Genomic DNA, 24632 nt, shown 5'->3' with positions numbered 1-24632 from the left:
ACTCTCAATAATATTTGATCTCCATACAAACTTTCAACCCCTTTTTCACCACCTCGGGGGATGAATTTTTACAAACACTGAAATTAGTTTTCTTGTTAGGGTTCCGTAGCCAAATGGCAAAAAACGGAACCCTTATATATTCGTCATGTCTGTCTGTCCGTCTGTCTGTCCGTCTGTCTGTCCGTCCGTATGTCACAGCCACTTTTCTCCGAAACTATAAGAACTATACTGTTGAAACTTGGTAAGTAGATGTATTCTGTGAACCGCATTAAGATTTTCACACAAAAATAGAAAAAAAAACAATTAATTTTTGGGGTTCCCCATACTTCGAACTGAAACTCAAATTTTTTTTTTCATCAAACCCATACGTGTGGGGTATCTATGGATAGGTCTTCAAAAATGATATTGAGGTTCCTAATATCATTTTTTTCTAAACTGAATAGTTTGCGCGAGAGACACTTCCAAAGTGGTAAAATGTGTGTCCCCCCCCCCCTAACTTCTAAAATAAGAGAATGATAAAACTAAAAAAAATATATGATGTACATTACCATGTAAACTTCCACCGAAAATTGGTTTGAACGAGATCTAGCAAGTAGTTTTTTTTGAATACGTCATAAATCGCCTAAATACGGAACCCTTCATGGGCGAGTCCGACTCGCACTTGGCCGCTTTTTTTTTTTAATTTAACACCTTTTTGCAAAGTTTCAAAGTCCTAGCTTAAAATAAAATTTGCACCCCAAGACAAAGTTTCATCCCCTTTTTTACCCCTTAGGGGTTGAATTTCCTAAAACGTCGCAATTACTTTTTTTTGTAATCGGCTATTATGCCTTTCTAAGAAGTTTCAAAGCATTTGTAATGGATTCAAACTTTCAACCCCTTTTTAACCCTGTTAGGGGATGAATTTTCAAAAACGCTGAAATTACTTTTCCTGTCTTATAATAATATACCCATATACAAAGTTTAAAGTCACACACTCACTAAAATATTTGTGCTCCATACAAACTTTCAACCCCTTTTTCACCACCTTGGGGGATGAATTTTCGAAAACGCTGAAATTAGTTTTCTTATTTTTTAATTTAATATATTTTTGCAAAGTTTCAAGTTCCTACCTTAAAATAAAATCTGAACCCTATACGAACTTTCAACCCCTTTTTAACCCTGTTAGGGGATGAATTTTACAAAACGCTGAAATTACTTTTCCTGTCTTCTAATAATATCCCCAAATAAAAAGATTCAAGTCCCGCGCTCGAAAAAATGTTTGATATCCATACAAACTTTCAACCCCTTTTCCACCACCTTAGGGGATGAATTTTCAAAAACGCTGAAATTAGTTTTCTTGTACTTTAATTTAATAGCGTTTTGCAAAGTTTCAAGTTCCTAGATTAAAATAAAATTTGCACCCTATGACGAACTTTCATCCCCTTTTTAACCCCCTTAGGGGTTGAATTTCTAAAAACGTTGCAATTACTTTTTTTTGTAATCGGCTATTATGCCTTTCTAAGAAGTTTCAAAGCATTTGTAATGGATTCAAATTTTCAACCCCTTTTTAACCCTGTTGGGGGATGAATTTTCAAAAACGCTGAAATTACTTTTCCTGTCATATAATAATATCCCCATATACAAAGTTTCAAGTCCCACACTCACAAAAATATTTAATCTCCATAGAAACTTTCAACCCCTTTTTCACCACCTTGGGGGATGAATTTTCAAAAACGCTGAAATTAGTTTTCTTGTTTTTTAATATAATACATTTTTACAAAGTTTAAAATTCCTAGCTTAAAATAAAACTTGTACCCCATACAACCTTTCATCCCCTTTTTAACCCCCTTAGGGGTTGAATTTTTCAAAATCGCTTCTTAGCTCTTGTACACTTTATAAATTCAACCTAGTGTGCAAATTGCAACCTTCTAGCATTTGTAGTTTCGGCTCTGCGTTGATGAGTCAGTCAGTCAGTCAGTCAGTCAATCAGTCAGGACACGTGCATTTATATATATAGATATATATATATATATATATATATATATATATATATATATAGAAGATTAAAGTGATCAATATCTGGATAACTCCTGAAAATAAGTATTAGTAGGATTTTATTTATGAGTAATTTAGTGTCCCACTGCACGGCAAAGGCCTCCCCTCGTTATATACCAGGGATGTTGCGAACATCCGCATCCGCATCCGCAACCGCGGAACTTCCGCATTATTTTCAACATCCGCATCCGCATAAAATCGATGCGGAGCTTATGCGGATGCGGATGTCGAACAAATGGGTACAGGAACGTGTTAGCGGCGGCGTAAGTGCTAGGTAATTTCGTCATTACCTATAACGGAATCGTCTAAATCCAGAAAAGTCGGCCAAGTTACTGTTTATTAAATATAACGCACCTATATTCTTGCTCAAATACTAAACGTTCAGTTTTTTTTTCAATAAAAAAATACTAAAATGTAATATTTGACGTTTTCTAAGTACCTAATCTTGACATCCGCATCCGCATCCGCGGATGTGAGCCTTAAAATATCCGCATCCGCATCCGCGGATATCATAAAATCTGCATCCGCAACATACCTGTTATATACCTCTACTCAACCCTCTTGTTTGTCGTGGGAACCAATTAGGGTAGAATGCGTCCAAGTCGTCCCGTCATCACCTCGTGTTCTGTGGGTACCACTCAGTAACCATTTTGGCCCACCTTAACTTACAATACTTAACGTTATGTATTATATAACTAGTAATGGTAAACTGAATACATAATCAATAAGTTTATTTTTCGAATTTGTTGTTGTGAGACATACTAACATTGAACAAGTGAAACAAGTGAGTCTAAACCGTAAAATTATTCAAAGTTTATTTTTTATGGGACTTTCCTTGTTATGTGGTAGTATTGGAATTTTGGGAATTTAATTTTTATGAAATCGGGAATTCATTATCGCCCTAATGTTTTTCCAAGCAGTTATGGGAACAGGTAATTAATAGAAAACTGAATAAGTAATGAGATGATATTCATGTTATGGGCGTTTCCTTGTCAATGCGGTGTCGGAAATTGGTGTTTTTGTTTTCATAATATTTGTTATAAATTGATTGATGATTTTATTACCCATAATAACTAAAAACATATATGCTCTGGATATATTATTAATATTATTATAGTGAGTAATTTCCTCAAATGTATGTACATTGTAGTCCTTAAAAAACCTGCGCTGCATAGATTTTTATATTCAACTAGCTCGCGGATCTGCCTGCGCCCTGCTAGTGTATTGAGTTGAGTGATTCTACTTGAAACATTTATATTATATAGCTCACTAACTAAACAACGCTTATCACATTCACTCCCCGTTTTGTATTAAAAATGGTCCTCTAGGCACTGAAAGTCTTCTTCTTCTTCTTCTTCTTCATCCTCGCGTTATCCCGGCATTTTGCCACGGCTCATGGGAGCCTGGGGTCCGCTTGACAACTAATCCCAAGAATTGACGTAGGCTCTAGTTTTTACGAAAGCGACTGCCATCTGACCTTCCAACCCAGAGGGGAAACTAGGCCTTATTGGGATTAGTCCGGTTTCCTCACGATGTTTTCCTTCACCGAAAAGCAACTGGTAAATATCGAATGATATTTCGTACATAAGTTCCGAAAAACTCATTGGTACGAGCCGGGGTTTGAACCCGCGACCTCCGGATTGAAAGTCGCACGCTCTTACCGCTAGGCCACCAGCGCTTACCTCTAGGCACTGAAAGTGTTAAAAGGAAAACCACTGATAGGGAAAAATAATAATGTAAATAATTAATGTACCTACTAAAAGGGCTTCCATTCAGTTGACTCATCACATCAAATTGACGAGGTAACTGACCTTCTCTCTAAATATTCATAGAGGTTTAGGCTAAATAAAACAGTACCACACTGTTAAATTTCGTCAAATTGTCACTTGACAATTACAGTTAGGTTATTATGTTACCCTTACCTTACCCCTAACCGCGCACGCGATGGCCAAAGAGAATATAATCACTACGTGCGATGGCCGTCATACATTATATAACTACGTGAGGATCCTTAGAAATTATTTTAAGGATATGTGCTTTTATTACTTCATTTGTATGCCTAGTTTTTTAGAGAGGTAATTTAATTAATACATTTTCTGAATTGTTTTTTTTTCAGCATCAAATAATCGTAAAAGTTTATATGGTTACCTACTGGAAAAAAACTCAGAACAAAATTTCTCGACTATAAAGATAACGGCATTTTAGAATGTCATTTTCCTCTGCAGCTCTGTTTTTAGTTATCTTACCGCGCTGCGAAAAACAAGAATACACAAAGCTCTATGAGAGAAAAGTGGATGGGTTTTCCACATCGTTTCTATGCCTAGTTTTTGATGTGATACACTTAAAGTTGAGCACAAAAAAGCGACAAAATATGATTCTTGGTAAAACTGTAAAACAAAAATTTTATAACTTATTCACAACATTTTTCTTACCAATTTAAAGGTTGGTACTCGTACTATTTAATCTCACAGCCTTTGTAAAATTATGGAATATCTTTTCTCGAATACAATGGGATGAGATTTTCCTACGTCAGTTGAGGTTGTTACCTTACCGCACGCGATGTGTCTCTCGTGAATTATACAAGGCTATTTGGGAATTATTATACAAAAAGACAATTGTATGGGTAATATCCAATTCACTTGTAGTTTTCGGTATAGAACAATTGAGCAAGTTCTTGAAAATTTTCTAGTTGTAGCAAAACTTCTTTTACCTAGGTATATGAACCAAGCTGTTGGAAAAATACGGCCATTTTTCCAAATTTCTTTTTTGTTCAAGTCTTTATACGTATTGTGATGCGATAAGCTTATTATTACCCCTTACTGCACGCGATGTCTGTCTTATATGAATTACGCAAGGTTACTTGGAAATTATCTGCGAGAATATTGGATGGAAAAGTTGGAAGGGGAGGACGTCAGCGAACGTTCTTCGACCGAGAAATGAAAAAGGTCAGGTCAAGAGTGCTTTTAGCTAAAGAATATGTCTGAAGAATGAAAGCATCATTTTAATATAAAAAGAATGAAAATGTAACTTTAACTTACGCTCGATGCCTTGCAATGATTTCTACGCTTCTCGGCGAATTAAAGTTGGCTAGTTCCGTAGCTGGCTTTCTTTTACACGAAACATGGTTTGGCATTTTCGGATTGTGTGGAATTAGGAGCACATAAGCTTAAGATGCCTGAAAATATAAGTGCTTACAACGTCGAGCTATTCGTTTAAGTAATGCCAAACTTGACAAATTAAAAACAATATTCAAATAATTCCTAATTTCTAACCAATCAGATTGCTTAAAGTTATCTTATTCGACTTTAGATAATAAAACGAAAGATCTTATTAATCGGGAATCCGTAATCTCTGAAGGAATAAGCGTGAATAGAATACGACTATGAATATGTGTATGTGCTTCGTGATTGTGAACCAGGTTTTACGAAAATTATCGACTGGAGCAGCAAAAACATGACATGTGGAAATGAAAAGTATTCTCTGGAAAATTCCGGCATTGTGCAGCATCGGTATTCTTTTCCTTTTATGTTCGCGTGGAAACTGGGTTGCTCGAGGTGTCTCGGTTCTTTTTATTTGTGTATTAATGCTGGCTTCAGGGAATCTTTAGTCGTTTTATCGGCGACTTGTGCCCGAGTAATCGTGTGTAACATTTATGAAAGGTTGTTGACAATAATGTCATTTTGTGGCGTAACCTTTTCAAACCATTGTACGTTATTAACGTGAATCTTATTTAGGTATATGGAGAATATGAATATAGTAACAATTTTCAAGAATTAAACGAGTACTTTAACAAATTATACCTGTTGAAAGCTCAAACACAGGGTAGGTCTGAATAACCCGGCAGCCTTTAACAGTAGATTCTGATCCCCAATTAAAATGAGAATGGTTTAGATTCATGAAATTTCTAAGCAAACCCGTCGTAATCATAATAATTTTCTTAGATAACGCTTTTCGCTGCCTGTTATCAATTGCTAATATTAGAGAATAGAATAAAAAGCGTTTATTCGTGGCAAAATAAAAGAAGAAAATGTCTTCTATTTGATTGATTGATTATGATTACAGTTTATATTTGATATATTTCAATGTGATAACATTAGTATTTGTTTGTTTCAGGATGCCTGCCCCCGCGCCGCCCGCCGAGCCGAATGGCGCGCCGCGCAGCGAGCTCGAGCAGCTCCAAATGCGACAGGGACAAGTCACCGATGAGGTCAGTACCTATAGCTATTCATTGTCCCTTATTTCATTTCATTTATTGAATGCCAACCATGGTATTACAAGGTGCTTACATATTATAATAATAACATTATAAAGTACAGCAAGGACCCTGCTAGGGCGTGACAAATCTTAAAATAGAACTTAACATACGGGGAAAAATATGTAAAATTTACACTTAAAACTAATACATATTTTCCGATCCGTCGTTCATATATTCTTCGAGAGTGTAAAAAGCTTTAGATATTAAATATTTTTTAGTTTTGTAACAAAAGTAGTGTATTTCTCTTCAGCTACTATGTGACTAGGTAAGTTGTTGTAGACTTTCATTGACATGGAATGTGGTCCGTTCGAGATCATTTTGAGTTTGGCTATTCCAATTGGCACCAGTTTGTTCCTTGGCCTCAAGTTATGATTTCCTTTACAAAGGTCTTTAGCTTGGGTATAGAGATAAAAATGTTTCCGCACGAATTTACATGACTCGAGAATGTACAAGGATGTCAGTGTTAGTATTTTGAGTTTAATAAAATGGGGTCTACATGATTCTTCCACATATATATTGCTCAAAATTCTAATGCATCTTTTTTGAATTAAGAATAAGTCAGGGGCATTAGTACTATCGCCCCATAAAATAATGCCGTACTGTAACCACGCTTGGGCAAATGCATGATAAGCGGAAATTGCTGTAGTTAGGTCAGAGGTTTTTTTAATTTCTTTCAGGGCGTAAGTAAATTGGGATAACTTTGAAGAAATCTTATCTATATGGTTTTTCCAATTTAAATGCTGATCAATTTGAATACCGAGCAACGCCTGATTCTATTCGTTATACCCATTTACCAAAATTCCTAGATCTAGATCCGCACCGTGCCGTCAGCAGGGTGTTCAACTGTTCATCTTCACACCCCAGAACTTGAATGGTGGCCAATGGTTGCTCCCGCGGACGCTCCGGCTGTAGAATGAGATCCCTGCCGAGGTTTTCCCGAGGGACTACAGTTGCATCTCTGTTGCAGGCGTCCATAGGCTACGGTGACTGCTTTCCATCAGGCGGGTCGCATGCTCGCTTGGCGTAGATTTGTTTTTTTTAGGTTGGATCCTTTTCCCTAAATTGCATCCAAAAAAATTCACATGTAGAACTAAGTAAAAGGTTGTTTTCTAAATTTATCACCAGGGACTTCCACTTCCACGCGGATGAAATTGCGGGCGGTACCTGAAATTAATAACAAAAGCTAATTCGATAAACAATTACGTGTTAATGAACTTTTGTCAATAAATATCCAGAGTTTCGAAGTTACTGAATTAATTCGATCAAATAAATTGGCTGCCAGTCGTTAAATTGATAATAACTTTAATAAGGTAATTTGGTGTTCGTTGAAAATTACAGCAACTCGCAACTTTATTAATTTTCCCATAAATGTATTTACAACCATATTCAGGATAATATTGGGTGGTTATTTAATCGCCTCCGTTTTATGCGATGACGAAATATTTTTAAAATTATGTAACAAACACTCACTCTTAGGTACTTAATACAATGCACATAGAACACCAACCCATTTTTATTTTCATTTCCAGCTTTTGGGTTTAAAATTCAAAACGTATAATAATAAAATTTTAAACGCAGATTTCGTCGTTCTCTCGAACCGTCCGCCGATAACGACAAAGTTCAAAACGTGCCCAGCTTAAATCGATCGACGTCGACTAACCGGGGTATTATCAAACACTTGCCACAACAGTCCCGCAGATTTATCACGGTTATACCTGCAACCTTTCTATCTTTTCCTTTGATTTCAATCGGCCGGAAAAAGTTCGGTCGACCTTTATCGGAGGTATTGAACTTTGCGAGCTACGGGTCGTTCCTGAGCTATTTAAAGATATTTTAATGATGAATAGAATCAGGAGTTACTTTGCGGAAATCCATATTAATTAAAACCAAAATATTACTCTGCTAATCCGCGAAAAAAAACCAATGGGGTTGGCTAGTGTCAAAGCTTTTTAAAGATGGCGCCAGCATAGATTTTACCTGTCTCTAATTTTGTTCTACAAGATTTGGCTTAAAGGGCATCCAGGCCAGGACTCCAGGCAGGGAGTTGCCAGCTTATTATCTCTCATTCTGAGGAATCTAAGCTAGAACCCTTATTTTCCTGGCCCTTATGAGTTTTCGTAGTTTGAGTGTGTGCTACGTCGTAGGCTGTAAGTAAAGGCTATTTTCGGCTACGTACCGAGATTTTCCCGTAATAGTTACCGTATAGGGAGCCGGTCTTATATTTATTAAGAACCGGTTGCCCAAACCGTTGGTTAACTTTAAGTGCTCTATATGTGATAACTGCTGACGCCGCCATATTTAATTGATCAGTTCATTTATAATTCATTATGCGTGGTTCAACCCACCGTGTCTTTAACTTTACCATAAGACTCCTCTTTTTCAAAAAAGAAGGGTAGGTTTTAAAGTAAAAATTCGTAATTTAATTTGCCCCATTCGTGTAATTACATTATTTACTGAAACATTTTCTGAAATATCGTGACTGACAATGATAAATTTTAGTCTAGACTCACGACGTAAATTATAAAGGTTGGAAAATGTATATACGCAATTTAAATTCGGTTTTATTTGTCGTATTTAAAGTTTTATACGTAGATAAAACCAGGAATGATTATTGAAAACTGAAAATATTTAGTGTAAAAACCATTAAAATGTAAGGTTTTGGTTTGGTTTTAAAATACTTTAAAACATTCAATGATATTTTTGAATTGTTTACAACTTAACCCATTCATTTGCTTTTAGCTATGAATTACAGAGTCCTAGTAAATGTACCGTTTGTTCATAAAAAGGGCTCTAGTGATGTACAGTCACCACACGGGATTGTTATGCCATTTAGTGTAAGGCCTGAGTGGACGCTCGAGTTGGGCGTGCAGCGGGGCGGAGCGTGCCGCGTGCATGTTAAACAAATGCAAACGTATAGGAGCGGCCTTAGTGCACGCTGCTCAAATTACTTGTGAGCCCGACGCCACGCTGCACGCCCCGCCGAAAGCTCCGCTTCGAGCGTCCACTCAGGCCTTACACTTAGGGTTCTTGCTATTGAACTTGCTATAGCGTAAGTACAGTTAACTTTTAATAATAATAATGGATTGATTTCAGTCATTGGAGTCCACCCGGCGTATGATGCAACTATGCGAGGAGGTAAGATGTCGCTACAATACTTCACTTAATTAACTATAACGGTACTAAAATACTTGAAACTGCCATAAATAATATTCTGAACTAAAGCCCCATGTAGACGGTTAAAGAACTTGCATGCATATTCGATCCATTGCTAACCACAGAGTAAAAGGGATTTAGTCGATCGACCAAATACCGCAATTGAACGAAAATTGCATGCTAGTTCTTGGCTATAATGGAGCTTGCATCTGTAACTCGTGGAAATTACAGATCAATTCTTTATACATATTGATCTGGGCTATAAATATTCCGATCCTGCATTTGTCGTTGCGACATAACTGGCGTTTGACCTTTCACCTGTATCCATTCTTGTTATTTTACAATAGATGAACCATTTTTAAACTGCGCGTTCAAAGCACCTACGCTCACATGTACAGTAAACTTATAGATGCACGCACACAAACACGACGAAAGTTAGTACTTTTGCCGCGTGTGTGTAAAAGGTTACTTTAGATGTGTGCGTAAATAGGTGATCTGGGGAAGCACAGTTTATACACGTTTATGGCAGTTTTAAACAACGAAAATAATATTTTGAAATTTATTAAAAATCTTATTAATTTGAAAGGGAGAGACATAATTCAAAATGTCGAGAATACCTCCCAAAATCACTTCATCTTAACGTTTGAGTTCTAATTAAGGGTGCTCTCTTTCTGTTCCTGTTGATGTATCTTCACTTGTCAAGAATTTGATATCAAAAACGGACTTGAATATTGAATACATTTTTAATTTTCCATCGACGAGGCGAGGAGGAAACCGAAATTACGGTCTCTAATGGCCGATCATACGAAAATGATTTTTCAAAAGCATTATGAACTATTATTTAAAAAAAATCGGGGTTCCGTCGTTTTTATATCAATTTCGAGCCAACTAATCTGTGTATCCTATTGACCAATGTGTATTAATATTTTCTAAATTGCAAGCGAGCGTGAACTCTACCAGAGCTCAGAGTTCCCAGTAGAGTAGCGATTGAAACAACGAACTGCGCGGATTTGTATTCTTAGACGCGTTCTTTTTGTTTCCCCTCATCCCATAGTTTTAAGTGTTTAAGTTGAGTTGTTCAGTTCGTTATGTGATTATTTGTGATCATCTGTGAGAGAGGTGTTCTCGATGCGAGGGAGTGAGGGGTATAGCGGAAGTGTCCTGGTCAGCCCCAAGCTCGGTTTGGTCTCCGACGCCCGACCCACCCCGTAGGGCGCAGCCTCTGCTATTCCTGGCTGTTGTGTATCGATGTCGCTACATTATGTTATATATTTAATGTATGTGTATATATTTATTGTAGATGTCCGGTTATATATCCTTTTTTTTTCATATGTCCTATGCGGAATATATTATATGTATATTTATATTGGACAAACATGATTACCATGCATAAATTATTGGGTGTTGCATGTTCCGTGCCTTGATGTATCCAAAAATGTTAGATACCTCTATAGCCCTTTGTGTTTTAGTATATAGTTTTGTATATTTTATGTCAAGTTTACCCTACGGGCTCACCGCCCCGGTGCTGATAGTTAATTAAAGAAGATAATTTCTCAAAGTTACGCTTTGTAATTTTAATTAATACATAAACCAAGATGAACACAGGACAAGGCTTAACCGTCAGCTCCTAACTGTTAAAGCTCGTAACTGCAATGTTGTTCCCAAGCATGTCCACACCTCTTTGATGTCTGAAGCATTCCCCAAATAGTTCAAGATACTTCTCAGATGTTAGATCCCCATTAGTGTAACCCCCATTACGTGCGCCTCCCCATCCAGAGTACCTGAACGTTGTGCTTGGGCTTGCTTCGACCCCTTGCAACACTTGGACTGTAACCTCTACCATTTCTCTCGTAATACCTATCCCTAGCGACCTCTATCTTCATTCAAGACTGTTTCCGCTAACGCGAACATGAGAACACGTTCGCCACTTGCTCCGACTATTACCTACTTCCCAGCACTCACTGCTCTGATCAGGAGGGATCTTGCTCAGTGTCTATATTCGTTCTATCCTGTTTTAGTTGAACTTGTATCGTAGGTCTCTGTGTAGTGGCTGCTCTCTGTTGTTGACTGTTAATCTATTATGTTGTTTTCATGCCTTCTCGAACATTCACAATACTACCAATGTGGGCGTGAGCACACCCCCATACCTGCCACTGGACTCCAACAATTATATATCGAGCTACACCTATCCAACTCTCACACCAAATACAGACCAGATTGATATCCGTATTTACATTCTTCAGTTTTGTATTTGTTTATTTTTTATGTATCGATTAGGAAAATTGCCTCAGTTCAATAATTTTCAAATACTAACCTATTTTTAAGTAAGTTTTCAGTATGTTATTTGACATTACTTTTATACGATACAAATTTGTAACTACGCCATGATATTGTCTGTGCCGTTAAATATGTATGTTTACGCAATACAGCATCGAAGACACCGTACAGACTCTTCATGACTCTAAACAACACAGTTCAAGACGCCAAGGAGGATTTTCACTTCTTACGCTGCTTTGCCACCTTGGGCTCTTTAAACATAATAATAATATGCTTACATATTGAAGCAAGGAAGATGGACGTCCTCCTTGAGCGGCACTATGTATATAACGCATCTAATACGCTCATGGACTCGCCACATGAACTCACGCGCAGCGCCGAACGGAGCGGCGCGCACACTCCACTGTACCCCTCACAACTAACAATGCTCTGTGACTTTTTGTTTCTGCGGCTGGTTTAGAGCAAGGAGGCCGGCATTCGAACTCTGGTCGCTCTAGACGACCAGGGAGGTGAGTGATCCGCAACATTTGCAACACTACTTTACAATTATCTATTTTGCCTTTTTCGCTAACCTTGTTCAAGCGTCGTAGGGCTTTCAGCTGACCCGATGGGCTCGTCGTAGAAGACTCGAAGGGGGTATCTCAATGACTAAGTATTTAAAATTTCGTCACTGCTAAATACAAAGGTGCGGGCCTTCTCAATCCTGATTATAACATGTATTAATACTACTTACTTCATATCCAGACTGACCATGGAATACCCACATCTTTGTATACTTTATTGGTTCCGTAGTTATTTTACACCACTTGCACAACTCGACATCGAGTGCTATCTAACTTCCACGAAGGCTAGCAGATCGAGCGAATTGACATACAAACTATAATCTGATGTTACTTACATCCTGCATTTCAGATGTTCGTACTTGACTCTAAAATTTACAACTGTACCTAAATCACATGCAACGATCGTAATAAACGAGCGAAGTAAATTCGAAACGCTTCTCCTCAACGCACGACTCTTAACATCACACAAAATAATCATGATTCATATGAAACTGAGCACAAATGAAACTTTATCTGGTTTTACTTGCAAGCTTCACTGCATGCATGTCGTTGTTGATCGAGTAGTGTGTGTTAGGCCCGCGGCGACCGGCGGCGTGCGGCGTGCGGCGTGGCTCGCGTAGCGCCGCCCGCCGCCGCCGCCGCTCGACGCTCGCGCACGCTCGCTGCCTCGCCACGCTCGCAGCCGCGCACGCTGCCGCCACGCACGGCTCCCGCGCGGGCCACCCCCTTACGGCGCACCGCACCCCGCCACCCACACACCCGATACTCTCTCTCCTACGATATATTATTTTGATTTGTATTTTATGTATAGAGCGAGGACGCCGGGGGGCAAGCGCTTCATATGTTGAGTCACCAGGGCGGTAAGAGTTAAACTGACACGTGGGTAGTCGAACCGTGAGAACGTCTGTGTTGAATGTGCAGTTAAAACAGTAATCTCTTTGTTTTTCTTTGACGTTTCTCTTGACTAACGACTTATCTGAGATCGATGTTGCGTGTGTTTCTTTGTTTCGATGGGGTTGATTTTGAAAACATAGTGTAAATAGATAAGCCCGATGGCCGTTCGTTGCTAATTGTCGCCAAAAACTGTAACTCTATTTGCTGAAGATTTAATTTGAATGAGCTGCGCAATCTGTTTAGTTCTTCCGTTGATATGTATCTGTCGGAACGCTTTTTATAGGTATATTTATTTCTCTTTCCGAATCTACTGTTCTCTTCTCTGATACTGCGGTAACTGAAATGAATGCGCGTTTACCGAGTGTGTCTGTTCCGTATACATAGATTAAATGGTATACGCCTCACATCCATGGCTAGCAGCGTACTGTTAATGTTAGCGTGTACAGTAGGTAACTGTTTGCTGGCGACGGGCGGGACCGCAGGTGCCAGCCCTCGCCGCTCGCTCCTCGCCACACTACATATTAGATTGTTAATTTCTCTTCTTCAACTAAGTCAATTACTGTTTTGCTAAAATCACTTATCATTTAGGAATGGCTTTATGGACGCTCATTTGCTAAATTGATTTATTTTACCATCATCGCCGAAGGAGCGGCCGCCCGACTCGCCGAGTGCGCCATGTTCGTTCATGTCATGTATTTTCTGTTTTGTTTTTAGTTCTGTTTGATTGTGTTGAGTTGAGTTGTCCCGCCGCGTTGCGCCCTCGCACGCGATGCCGCGCCCGCGGCGCCCGCGCACGTCGCTCGGGCGCGCTGCGCTAGCGCCGCTAGCAGGCCGGCGCGCCCGCGCGACCAGCACTCCCGCCGTGCGCGCGCGCCGCTCACTGCATTCGTTTGGCGAGCTATAGTGACATCATTATTGTGTTGTAGAGTCACGAGGTGGGCATGAAAACCCTGGTCATGCTGGATGAACAGGGCGGTAAGCATCCAGTAGTACTATTTTACATCACACTTTAGTCGAGCTTTTGTCTGACATGCCAGTTCAGATTTTAAAAAATTTATTGAATGGCGATGATCTTTTGACTTTAAACAATGCAATGATTCGAAATGCTAACGAGTAATTTTCTAATGGATAAAAATTAAGGTAAATTTATCATGACCATAAGTAGATTAAATTATTAAAGCAATCTCCGGTCCCATATTTTCCTCGTGAATTGGGACGCGGAGTTTAAATAGTAAAAGTGTATGTTAAAAGTGCCGTTTGTTTTCTTTAGTTTTTTCTCACGCATCTAGCTATGCACGTTCTTCTATCTCGCTGTTAATCGCATGAGTTTTAGTATTTGATAAGATTCTAAATGTTAGACACTACGAGTATTCGTAATTAAATGTTATCACTTAGTCTCAGCACATACATCATGATACTAAAGGTAATGTTCAATTTAGCTATTTCCCGATCAAGTGTAAGACATAAAAGAAACCATCCAATAGTAAAAAATATTACAGCTGCTTACACATAGTATTGATAACAGTAGTTCAAATTTAAAAACCGCTGCATGAGAGTAACTAGTAATAATTAAAATACATGCTACATCTGTCTTACACTTAGTTCAGGATTGTCGAGAGCGTTGAGAATTTACAAAGATGTCGGATTGAAAATCGCGTTAGCTTGGTTAGGCGCTTGACACACTTGCTGTTGGTCTGGCAGGGCGGTCCTAAAACGTTTGTGTGTGTGTGTGTGGACAGAGCAATTGGACAGGGTCGAGGAAGGCATGGACCAGATCAACGCGGACATGCGCGAGGCGGAGAAGAATCTGTCGGGCATGGAGAAGTGCTGCGGGATCTGCGTGCTGCCCTGCAACAAGTAAGTACCGTCGCTCATACTGTTCACTGACTGTTCGTAAACCTTATTACAAAAGGCATAAGGTCCATCAACAGTTAGTGTTGCTGTTTGTACCTATAGAAAGTTTTTTTTTTCAAGTTTTAAACAATAAATATACAGAGTGAATTGGTTATGTCTGACCATACTCTGAGAGGTGAATATTTGTTGTATACTACGATTCGATTAAAAAATCGAGACAAAACAAATGAAACGGCATAGCTGTGGTTAATACAGATCAAATTGAGAGGAAAATAGGGATTACATATGTATGGAAAAGCGGTCGCGTGACTTAAGATTCAACCCTAATATTACCGGAATTAGAAGTTTCTATATTAAGCTACCCTTTAATATGATAATTTCTTTTTAAACAATTTTGCGATGCGACATGAAAGCTCGCAAGACGCATTTCAATTTGTTATCGGAAGATATTCATTGCTTAAAAGTTCCAATCCGCGGGCGATTAGGTTGTTTTCTAATACATTGACTCACAAAAGTACCAACTTGGCGAGTCTTGAATAAAACATAACCTAAAAATTCAAGTAGCGTTCAGATTTTCTCAGTTATGAATGGCCTGCAAGGTACCAGATGAATGAAGTTAAGGGGCGCTTGGCAGCCTGCCCGCGTTCCGTGGGCCGTTGACTTGTGTTTTCCAAAGGTCAACTATGGTTCCGTGCGTACACGAACATACCGACCTGTTGGATGTAAACACTAAACAGTTGAAACTCTGCTAATAGGCTTAAGCTGTTAAAGTGCGCTGGAAGCTAGTTTAAAGCGTTTGAAAATGTTCTTTACTGGGTGAGAACAGGGTACTATAGTACCTTATATTAAATTAAATGATTTAATGAATGTACCAATGCAATGTAAATGCAACTGCGCTTTGTGCAACTAGTGACTTAACCAAATTGCACAACACTTAACTTACAAACTTATAAACTAGCTGTTTTACAGGCGCGTACCTACAGGTAAGTACCTACCTAATTCGCGTAAAAATTTACAGAAATTTATTGGTGATAAAAAGTTTTTATTAATGCGAATAGGATTTTGGAATTTACTTGTAAGTACAGTTAACGGCAAATAGCTACTGACAGACAATAAAGTGGCCAAATTGGAATACATTGCGTATTTATAGGATGGCCACTTAAGCAAGCAAGGTATTTAATGCTGACTGTACGAGGGCGAATGTAAAAAATTCAATGCTATAATTTATTAGCACGCATATTCGGAATCGTGTTACGGATTTTTTTTACCGCGTGACTTGGAACTTGGAAGGTTAATCTAATCCAAGCTGACGGCTCGGAAAGTCAATATAACCTATTATTATATATAATAGAAAAAGCACACAAAGAAAAGAAAGGTCGAGTGTACCTGCTTCTGTTAGAGTAGCTTCGAGCCTAACCAACATTGAAAAGCAATGTTTATCAACGTTCCAAAGGTTACTACATGCATATTAATGTTATAGACATAGTAGGGCTATTATTAGTCAGTATGAATATAAACTTTGTCTTAATCTTCATAAACAGACATACTGTAGTAATATCAATAAAACATGACAGGCTTGTTTACAACTTTTTTTATGTTCTTTTTTTTTTTTTTGCCGAATAGAATATTTTCAACGTTATAAAATTATGTCAGTTACTTTTGCCTACAAATACGTATTCAAAATGTTCAAATATAGGGCAAACCTTGGCTTATCGGTGATACTTGGTAATTCGGTGATGATGCGTTGTTATCTTACGCTGAGCTTACAATGCTGAAATGTAAGCAATTAAATCGCTGCCAACCCAATTGCAAGCATCAAAACTAACAGCTGCCAACAATTTTATAGCTCGCATTTCCTCATGGTGAGAACTGTGTAAGATTATAACGCAGTATCACCGAATTACCAAGTATCACCGATAAGCCAAGGTTTGCCCTACCTACTTAGTTAAAAGTGGTTAAAACTTTGCAACTCACGTGAAATTACCATTTCACTGCGTATTACGCAATGTCACTAGCGACGAGGTGCTACGAAGCTCGCTACAGTTATTGTGGGCCTGATTCGAACTTTAAGATACGTCAAAAATTTTCTAAAGTTGGATTTGCATGGATCGGATATTTCAGTGTTTCTTCAAACAATAACGTAGTCAGGCCGTGTAGCGTATAGCTGGTTTAGGAAATGCGTAGCAAATATTTCCCATAACCCCTTGCTACGCGCTAGGGTTAGTTCATATTTCCCTGTTATTTCTTGGAATTATGATTATGAGTCACATTTATACTTAGGAAGAAACGAAGATATGGTATATCTGTTTAGAGTAAGATACTGTTTACGAATCTCTATGTTTGTGCATATGAATAAGTTTCCATTTATCTCCAAAACTACTCAGTTGCGGTTTTTCAAAAAAATTTAGAGGTGTATTGGGCCCCATACATTCCACGACTCTTCTCTTTCCGCACAGACTCTACAAGAACTTAATGGTTCTTACATAGATTTGACTCACCAAAAATCTCTGTTATAATTTTATTGGATTTTTTGAAGTGAAAACTTCTTTAGCGGCGCATTTAAATCAATAAAGAAAAATTCAATGACATTACATGAAAAACTGTTACATGTAATGTCATTGAGTTTTTCTTTATTGATTTAAATGCCATCTAGTGCGTTTCGCTCTAACTGGTATTAATATAGCTCGAGTACTAACAATGATGTAGTAGACCGTTCACCTCAATTATACATAGTGCATTTTGCTCTAGTCATTGAGTTTTCACTTCTGCCGGTACTCCTGAGTGCAACCCGTTGTTTTTTTTATTTGATTTAAACATAATGTTTGCAGGGGAGCGTCGTTCAAGGAGGACGACGGGACGTGGAAAGGCAACGACGACGGGAAGGTGGTGAACAACCAGCCGCAGCGGGTCATGGACGAGCGCAACGGCATAGGCCCGCAGGCCGGCTACATAGGCAGGTCGGTGCCATCAATTAATTAAAGTTAAACCTTATTCCAAATTAACTGTTTAGACGATAACGGTTTCACTCACTTGAATTTTTAGTCGCTATTGGCGACATGTTTCGGACCCTTCGGGGGTCCTTCTTCAGGCTCAAGTGCTCGCGGCGACTGCAACTCGTGCACTGATCGCGCCGCCCGCCTCGTCGCTCGTTGCGCGCGCGCTACGCTGACAGGGCGGGGTGGGGGGCGCGGTGCACTCCGCAGCCGGAGTTATTCCAAATATTCCAAATTTATTGCTTATTCCAAATGTATAAAGTTCACCAATAGGCACACACATTCACTGCCAGCAACTATTCTATGCAGCTAATACTTTTTTCCGTGCCACATTCTTATATACACCACTGATATACACTGGTCACGCTCTTGTCAAAACACACTGTCAGTATCATGACAACCACCTGTATAAAAATTGCTTTAAAAAAACCTTTAAGCTAAAGTTCACTATAAACTGAAATAGATGTCATATATTAAAGAAAAAGTGACGAAACCCTCCAGTGGTGAAGGCCGGATTCGGAAAATATTTAATAAAATAGTTTGATTTGTTCCTAAAGTTGTCTACAGTTCACTGTTTGAAATATTGGCACAGCCTCATAAAATTCATAGTAACGACCACGCCCTCCCATTCACGTTCCATAATACGAGCTCACTACGAGGGAATGCAACCCAGATGTTGCTGACTCATCATTTTCACTGGCAGCTCTCCAAAATTTCACTTAGTAAGTCATTGACTGTCTAGACCCCCAAAAATTCCTGTACGAATGAGTGGGTGTGTGGGCTGGAACATGAATTATATTGTCTGGTAATGTTTGCAGTACACACGCTACTGCATTCCTTTGTAAAGCCTTTGTTGTGTTTAATAGCTGTATAATAGTTATCAAGATTACTTTCATTCTTCTTTTGAATTTAATTGTTATTACAATGCACGCGACACCTATTTAAAAACAACGATGAATTATAATAGTAGCTTTTTAGCATTAATATAGAATGTAATTTCTAGCTGTGTAAAAATGTTTGAATATAATCCGACGCGGCGAACCTCTTTGTTTAAGTCAGACAAAAATGTAGCCACCCGGGACCATAGTGTAAGGCCTGAGTGGATGCTCGAGTTGGGCGTGCAGCGGGGCGGAGCGTGCGGCGTGCATGTTAAACAAATGCAAACGTATAATAGCGGCCTTAGTGCACGCTGCTCAAATCACTTGTGAGCCCGACGCCACGCTGCACGCCCCGCCGAACGCTCCGCTTCGAGCGTCCACTCAGGCCTTACACATACACGCCACAAGCCATACTTACGAGAACATACCTACACACTCGTAGACTGCCAAAATTATAAGCCTTCCCATATGTACCTAACTAGTCTGTTTAAAAGGGAATATATATTATGAAGCACAATATTTATTTCTCATCGATTAGATATCAGTTTCTTGTTCATAAAGAAATTGTTGTAATTACGAGTATTAAATATACCTAACAAGCAAAAAAAAACATATAATTATATGTAGGTACTAGGTACATAAAACTTCAATTGTACCTACTTAATTTTACTAATTAACGTTGAAGCGTCTGTACCTATACCTTCTTTCAGACTCAATTTGCGTAATGGATATTGAAATATCCTTTACGCCAATCGAATCTAAAAGAAGATACCACTGGGTTTGGAGAATAGCTACTTGCCTAGCTATAACTACTTATCCGAAACGGCTACAGTACAGGCTTTGAACTGGATCAAAATGTCTCGAACTTGCACCTTATTTAGGCCACTTAGCAAGCTTCGAGGCATAAACACGTTACCCGACTGAAAAGCTCAAAGTCCAGAAGTCAGTCGCAAGTCAGATCCACTCAGCTGATGCCATGCTGTGCTAGATTTTAAATTGTAATCAAACTTTATTCCAGGATAACAAACGACGCCCGAGAAGACGAGATGGAAGAGAACATGGGCCAGGTGAACACCATGATCGGCAACCTCCGCAACATGGCGCTGGACATGGGCTCCGAGCTGGAGAACCAGAACCGCCAGATCGACCGCATCAACCGCAAGGTACTGGGGGATAGGTGTGGGGGGTGGTGGACGCGATTTCGTGGGGGTTAGGGGATGAATTAGGGGTTGAGGACGCTCTGAACTCCAAATGTACCTTTGCGTCTGGGCCCCTAAAGTCTATACTTAAAGGGCATTGTGATTGTGAGGTTCTACTATGATTTCTAACGTTTGTGTGATTATGTCTCACGATTGAAAGCGAGAAGAGACGTTTTCTCTGTTACCTCTCGTGTACTGTAGTTCCGATTGTGTGTTCTAAAAAGAATGTTCCTATCCAGTTGCCTATTGTCTTCAGCATAGAACGCAATTGTTGCACGTAATTTTATGACGACAAGCTCGATAATTATTCTGTGGATGGTAATACAGTCGCCATCAGATATATCGGTGCGGCCAATGTGCTCAAAAATATGTGGACACGCATTCTAACGCCTTCACATTGACAATACATAGAGGCGTGTTCAGATATTTGTGAGTGCCATGGCCGCTTCGATGTATCTGATGGTGACTAATGGTGGCCAAAGACGATATTGATATCAGGAACTTAACAATCTTAGGTGCATGTAAAGTATTTTAGTAACTAAAGTGTGAGGCTTACAAATTCGTAATTGATAATTTCAATTTGTGTACCTAAATCAAAAGATTACAAAGAATATAAAAATGAACGTAAAGATTATTTGCCAATTTAGAAATAAAATGCCTAGGAACCTGGACAGACGAAATCGCGTACACCAATATTAAATCTAATTTTAATCTATGTGTCGTGAATTTTATGGTTTCAGTCGGTATTTTTATTGGGGTGATTACTATTTCTTTACTCCGCTTTGATGACATTGACATAAAACTTATGCATCAAAGTGTTGTAAATCTTGAAACTTTTCTATGAATATCTTCAAATGTTTATATTTGATCGCAATAGTAAAAAGGTTAAAGTACGTCACTCCTATTTTTAATTATGATCAATACTTGTAACTAAAATTAAAGTTTTAAAGAATGCTTACAACATTACCTACTTTAACCTTTTTACCATGTTACAAAATGTGAACGCAAAGCGTTACAGTCATTGCCATTTTCACCATATGACTGTTGCCTGTCATTAGCAGTGGAAGTGTGAATAGAATCTTTGACTAGCAGTCTCTCTGTGATCTATCTTTAGCTTGACGCCCTTCGAAATTGCAGTTCGCTTATCTGGCAATCTTCACCGTAAATTTCTCGAGCATGTGTTTATGGCAGCTGACATATTTGGACAGACAAATGACATATTTTGTAAAAGAATTACATATCAATAACAATTTTCTTTTTGGGGTTTCCTGGGTTTTTTGCTCCTGACTTGTTGGTTTTACGTTACTGACAAGTCAAGACCGGTTCGAAGAAAAAAATATAGAAATAAATATTATAAACGTTGTCTGTGCTCATATGTCCGACGCTGTACAAGTAGTGTAGTACAAGCGATTGGGTGTTGTAACTGTGTTGTGTCCATACTGTCCACCGACGGAACATAACAACATCTATCCACACTGTCATTGTGTACCGAGTGTTAGAATCACATCCATGACTAACATACCACAAGACTTTCAAGTCCCCATAGATGGCACTAGGGTCCACCCTTCAAACTTAATTATGCATTGACCATAGAGAAAAATCAACTACCGCCAAAAAAATAATTGTACTATAATCATGGTCTAATAAAACATGGTCTTCTCTTCCCAGAGTGTCACTTGCCTACGTCACAATAACATTGCCACTTTATTTCAACATAACATGTTACATGGGTACATTATATCCATGGTTAATAAGTTAAAATATTTCTTAATAATTATAATTTTCATTTATATGTATTCTATCTTAAATTTTTACAATAACACGTCATTTTTTATTATTCGTTAGCAATATCTTCCGATTCACGAAAGAAATTTCAGACGTTCGGGTAATTCTGTTTACACTACTGGCATCACAGGATAGCGCTGTCACATTTGACAATCCGCCATTTTGTCCCTGACCGTCATCCTTGTCGAACGCGTGTTAATTGTTATTTCCTTCTCGCTCAGTGTCAGCAGTCGCAGTGTTTTCCAAACTTTTCACGTCGTAAGCTTGGTAATTAATGATTTGTTACGAAAATGGTTGGCTGCTCTATTCGGAACTGTAAGAGTAGGAGTGAAAAGTGCAGTATAGATTTGTTTTATTTTACTATGTTTCTACATGAATAACTTAAAATTAATGCCGTTAAAATAATTTTCACCGTTGGTTAATATTCTCCCACATTTTAAAGTTTGAGAACCTGTAAACAGCATGATGACGTAGGCAAGTGACAGTTAGGTCATTCGCGAATCTCGGAAGAGAGTACCAGGCGGAGTATATTATTATACCATGTACTATAATGATCGCGCAGTTGACTATTGTCCGGATAATTAATTGCATGTTGGCACCTGTTATGTCAGTATTTTATAATCTATAAGTATTAATATCTTTGTGGGTTATAAAAATGTTTTAAAATAGTCACATTCACTTCTTTACTTGTGTATCAATGTGAAATTTAAAATGCGTCATTTTTATACAAATACAAGGCAAATTAATTGGTATTTTTCGTGTAAGGTCATTGCATAAGTATGTCATTAACATACCCTGAATTAGTCATTAATAACACTTTCATTCACTATAACATAACATGTGTATACTGCGTTTCAAAAACAGCGACTGTACACTTACAATGCAAAAAATACGTGAATGTGTGTAAGAACAACTTCATATTTAGTTGGGTTTAGTTAAACTTATCTGAACAGTAATTTATTTATCATTAAATTAAAAATCTCTCTCTTAGAGTTGAAAACAGTGTACAATTTTTTTTTATTGAATAGTTCCTAATATTTTCTGGTGACTTGGTCCGTGTCAAAGTCCTTGAATTGATAAAAAAGCTGGAATTAAATTGTTTGGTGTTACCTACATGTAAGACAGATTTTCGCGTTTCAATTTTACTTTTATATCACATTGATTTGAGATTTTAATTCAAAAAGAGCTAGTGAGATAAAAGATTTTCTCACACACAGAAGATGGGAGTTATTCTCACACACACTCAACAAATACGCACAGTCGCTGTGCATTGAACATGAAAACAACCGCGTATTCTGTTACGTAGGGCGAATCGAACGAAACGAGGATAACGCTGGCCAACCAGCGGGCGCACGAGCTCCTCAAGTAGACGGCGGCGGCACACCACACAACACACACGCGTCTCGTGGTCGCGGACTAGTATTAATAGCCAAATGTGTAAACAAATCTAACTTAGACTTAGGTTACGTACACACTTGCGGAGGCAACCGCGGCATGTTCCCATACTGTAAATTGGCGGTTAAAAGCGTACGATTGCTATTATAGTTGAAATTGCGGCCCGCCTCTGTTGTATCCGCGAGTGCTGGATATGTTTTCGGTTCAAATCCTTCTAGGTAATTTAATTATTAATTTATATTCGATTTTGATAATGGGAAACTAAATTGACACAATACCTAACCTTAAAATAGGCCATAACCTCAAAAAAATACAAGAACTGGCGTAAAACGTGTACTATTCTGTCAATGTTTTCGAAGACTGCAGGATTTTGAAGAAGAGTTACATCTTTGGCTATTTCTATTGACGTAATATACTTACGCGAGCTAAGTTCATGTTGCGAATAGGCGTAAACGTTATTTTACACATATATTACTACTTTCCATCGACTACACTAGTCAAGAACTCGAATCAAAAAGTCAAATATGAAGTCTAAATCGTTACGATTAGTATTTAAAATGGGGTGGCACTCGTATCGTATCCCGTCTTTCAAGATATTTCGAGAAAAATATTCTAAAGGGGCATTCCACAGAAATGTCTACTTTGTCGTATATATGGCAGCTACCTTAATAACCTGCAGAAATCTGTATTAATAGTTCTTTATCAGAAGTTTTAGAACTATAGCGTCACGTACACTCTTTTCTGGAATGGCCCAAAACTACTGAAAGCGTGTTTTAAAGTACCAAGTTATTCCTACTAAGTTCTAAATATGGCTTAAATTGGGATTGACGATACGCGTGTCTAACTCTGAAGAAAGTATCTGAATCGTATGATGAGTACTTTAAATAGCTGTTGCACAGTGCAGGCGATAGAGAGACACTAGAAATAAGTGAAAAAACCCGCCAATTCGTGACACAAAACGCTCGCTTAGCCGTTGTCACTTCACATAAATCCTCCAGATTAGATTTACAAAGCGGCCAATACAAGTCATACTTAGTTCCACTATTTTGATACATTATTTGGCGGTAGTGTCATTTTTGTGAGGCTATTTTAATGTGGGATTGGAACTAAATGTGACTTGATTTGTGTGAGGTGATGACGCTGTAGTCGCTTTCTGTCCACCGGTTGCGGGTACTGTGACACTGATATTTGTATAATACGAGTAGATATTCTGAAAGCACAAAGATGTCATTTTTAGTCTTGTAAACGTATACGTTATCTACATAGTAATATTGAATCTTACGCAATCGAGGTTCTAGCAGTGATCTCACTATGAGGGCCGATTTTTTTGTATTTTTTTTTTACAGATTTTG

The 24632-nt window shown here is 38.4% G+C and overlaps 1 protein-coding gene across 4 annotated transcripts in view; it reads left to right on the top strand.

Annotated features, from left to right (window-relative positions):
* LOC134655912 (synaptosomal-associated protein 25-like) overlaps window positions 1-23305 on the top strand; it is a 47549-nt gene extending 24244 nt beyond the window's left edge. For 2 of the 4 annotated variants that reach the window (XM_063511416.1, XM_063511413.1), the window contains exons 2-8: window positions 6148-6241; window positions 9383-9424; window positions 14103-14151; window positions 14916-15033; window positions 17859-17987; window positions 19920-20064; window positions 23192-23305. In XM_063511416.1, the coding sequence (XP_063367486.1) occupies window positions 6149-6241; window positions 9383-9424; window positions 14103-14151; window positions 14916-15033; window positions 17859-17987; window positions 19920-20064; window positions 23192-23254 (639 nt within the window). In that variant the 5' untranslated portion in view covers window position 6148 and the 3' untranslated portion in view covers window positions 23255-23305. Of the gene's footprint in view, window positions 1-6147; window positions 6242-9382; window positions 9425-12179; window positions 12229-13093; window positions 13143-14102; window positions 14152-14915; window positions 15034-17858; window positions 17988-19919; window positions 20065-23191 lie in introns of all 4 variants that reach the window. The other 2 variants (XM_063511415.1, XM_063511414.1) reach the window with 2 other exon arrangements.
* Window positions 23306-24632: the final 1327 nt, after the last annotated feature.

The sequence above is a fragment of the Cydia amplana genome, chromosome 17 (assembly GCF_948474715.1).
Source record: "Cydia amplana chromosome 17, ilCydAmpl1.1, whole genome shotgun sequence".
Lineage (NCBI taxonomy): Eukaryota > Metazoa > Arthropoda > Insecta > Lepidoptera > Tortricidae > Cydia > Cydia amplana.
The sequence above is the reverse complement of the archived record's forward strand: the minus strand, read 5'-3'. Positions and strand labels throughout refer to the sequence as shown.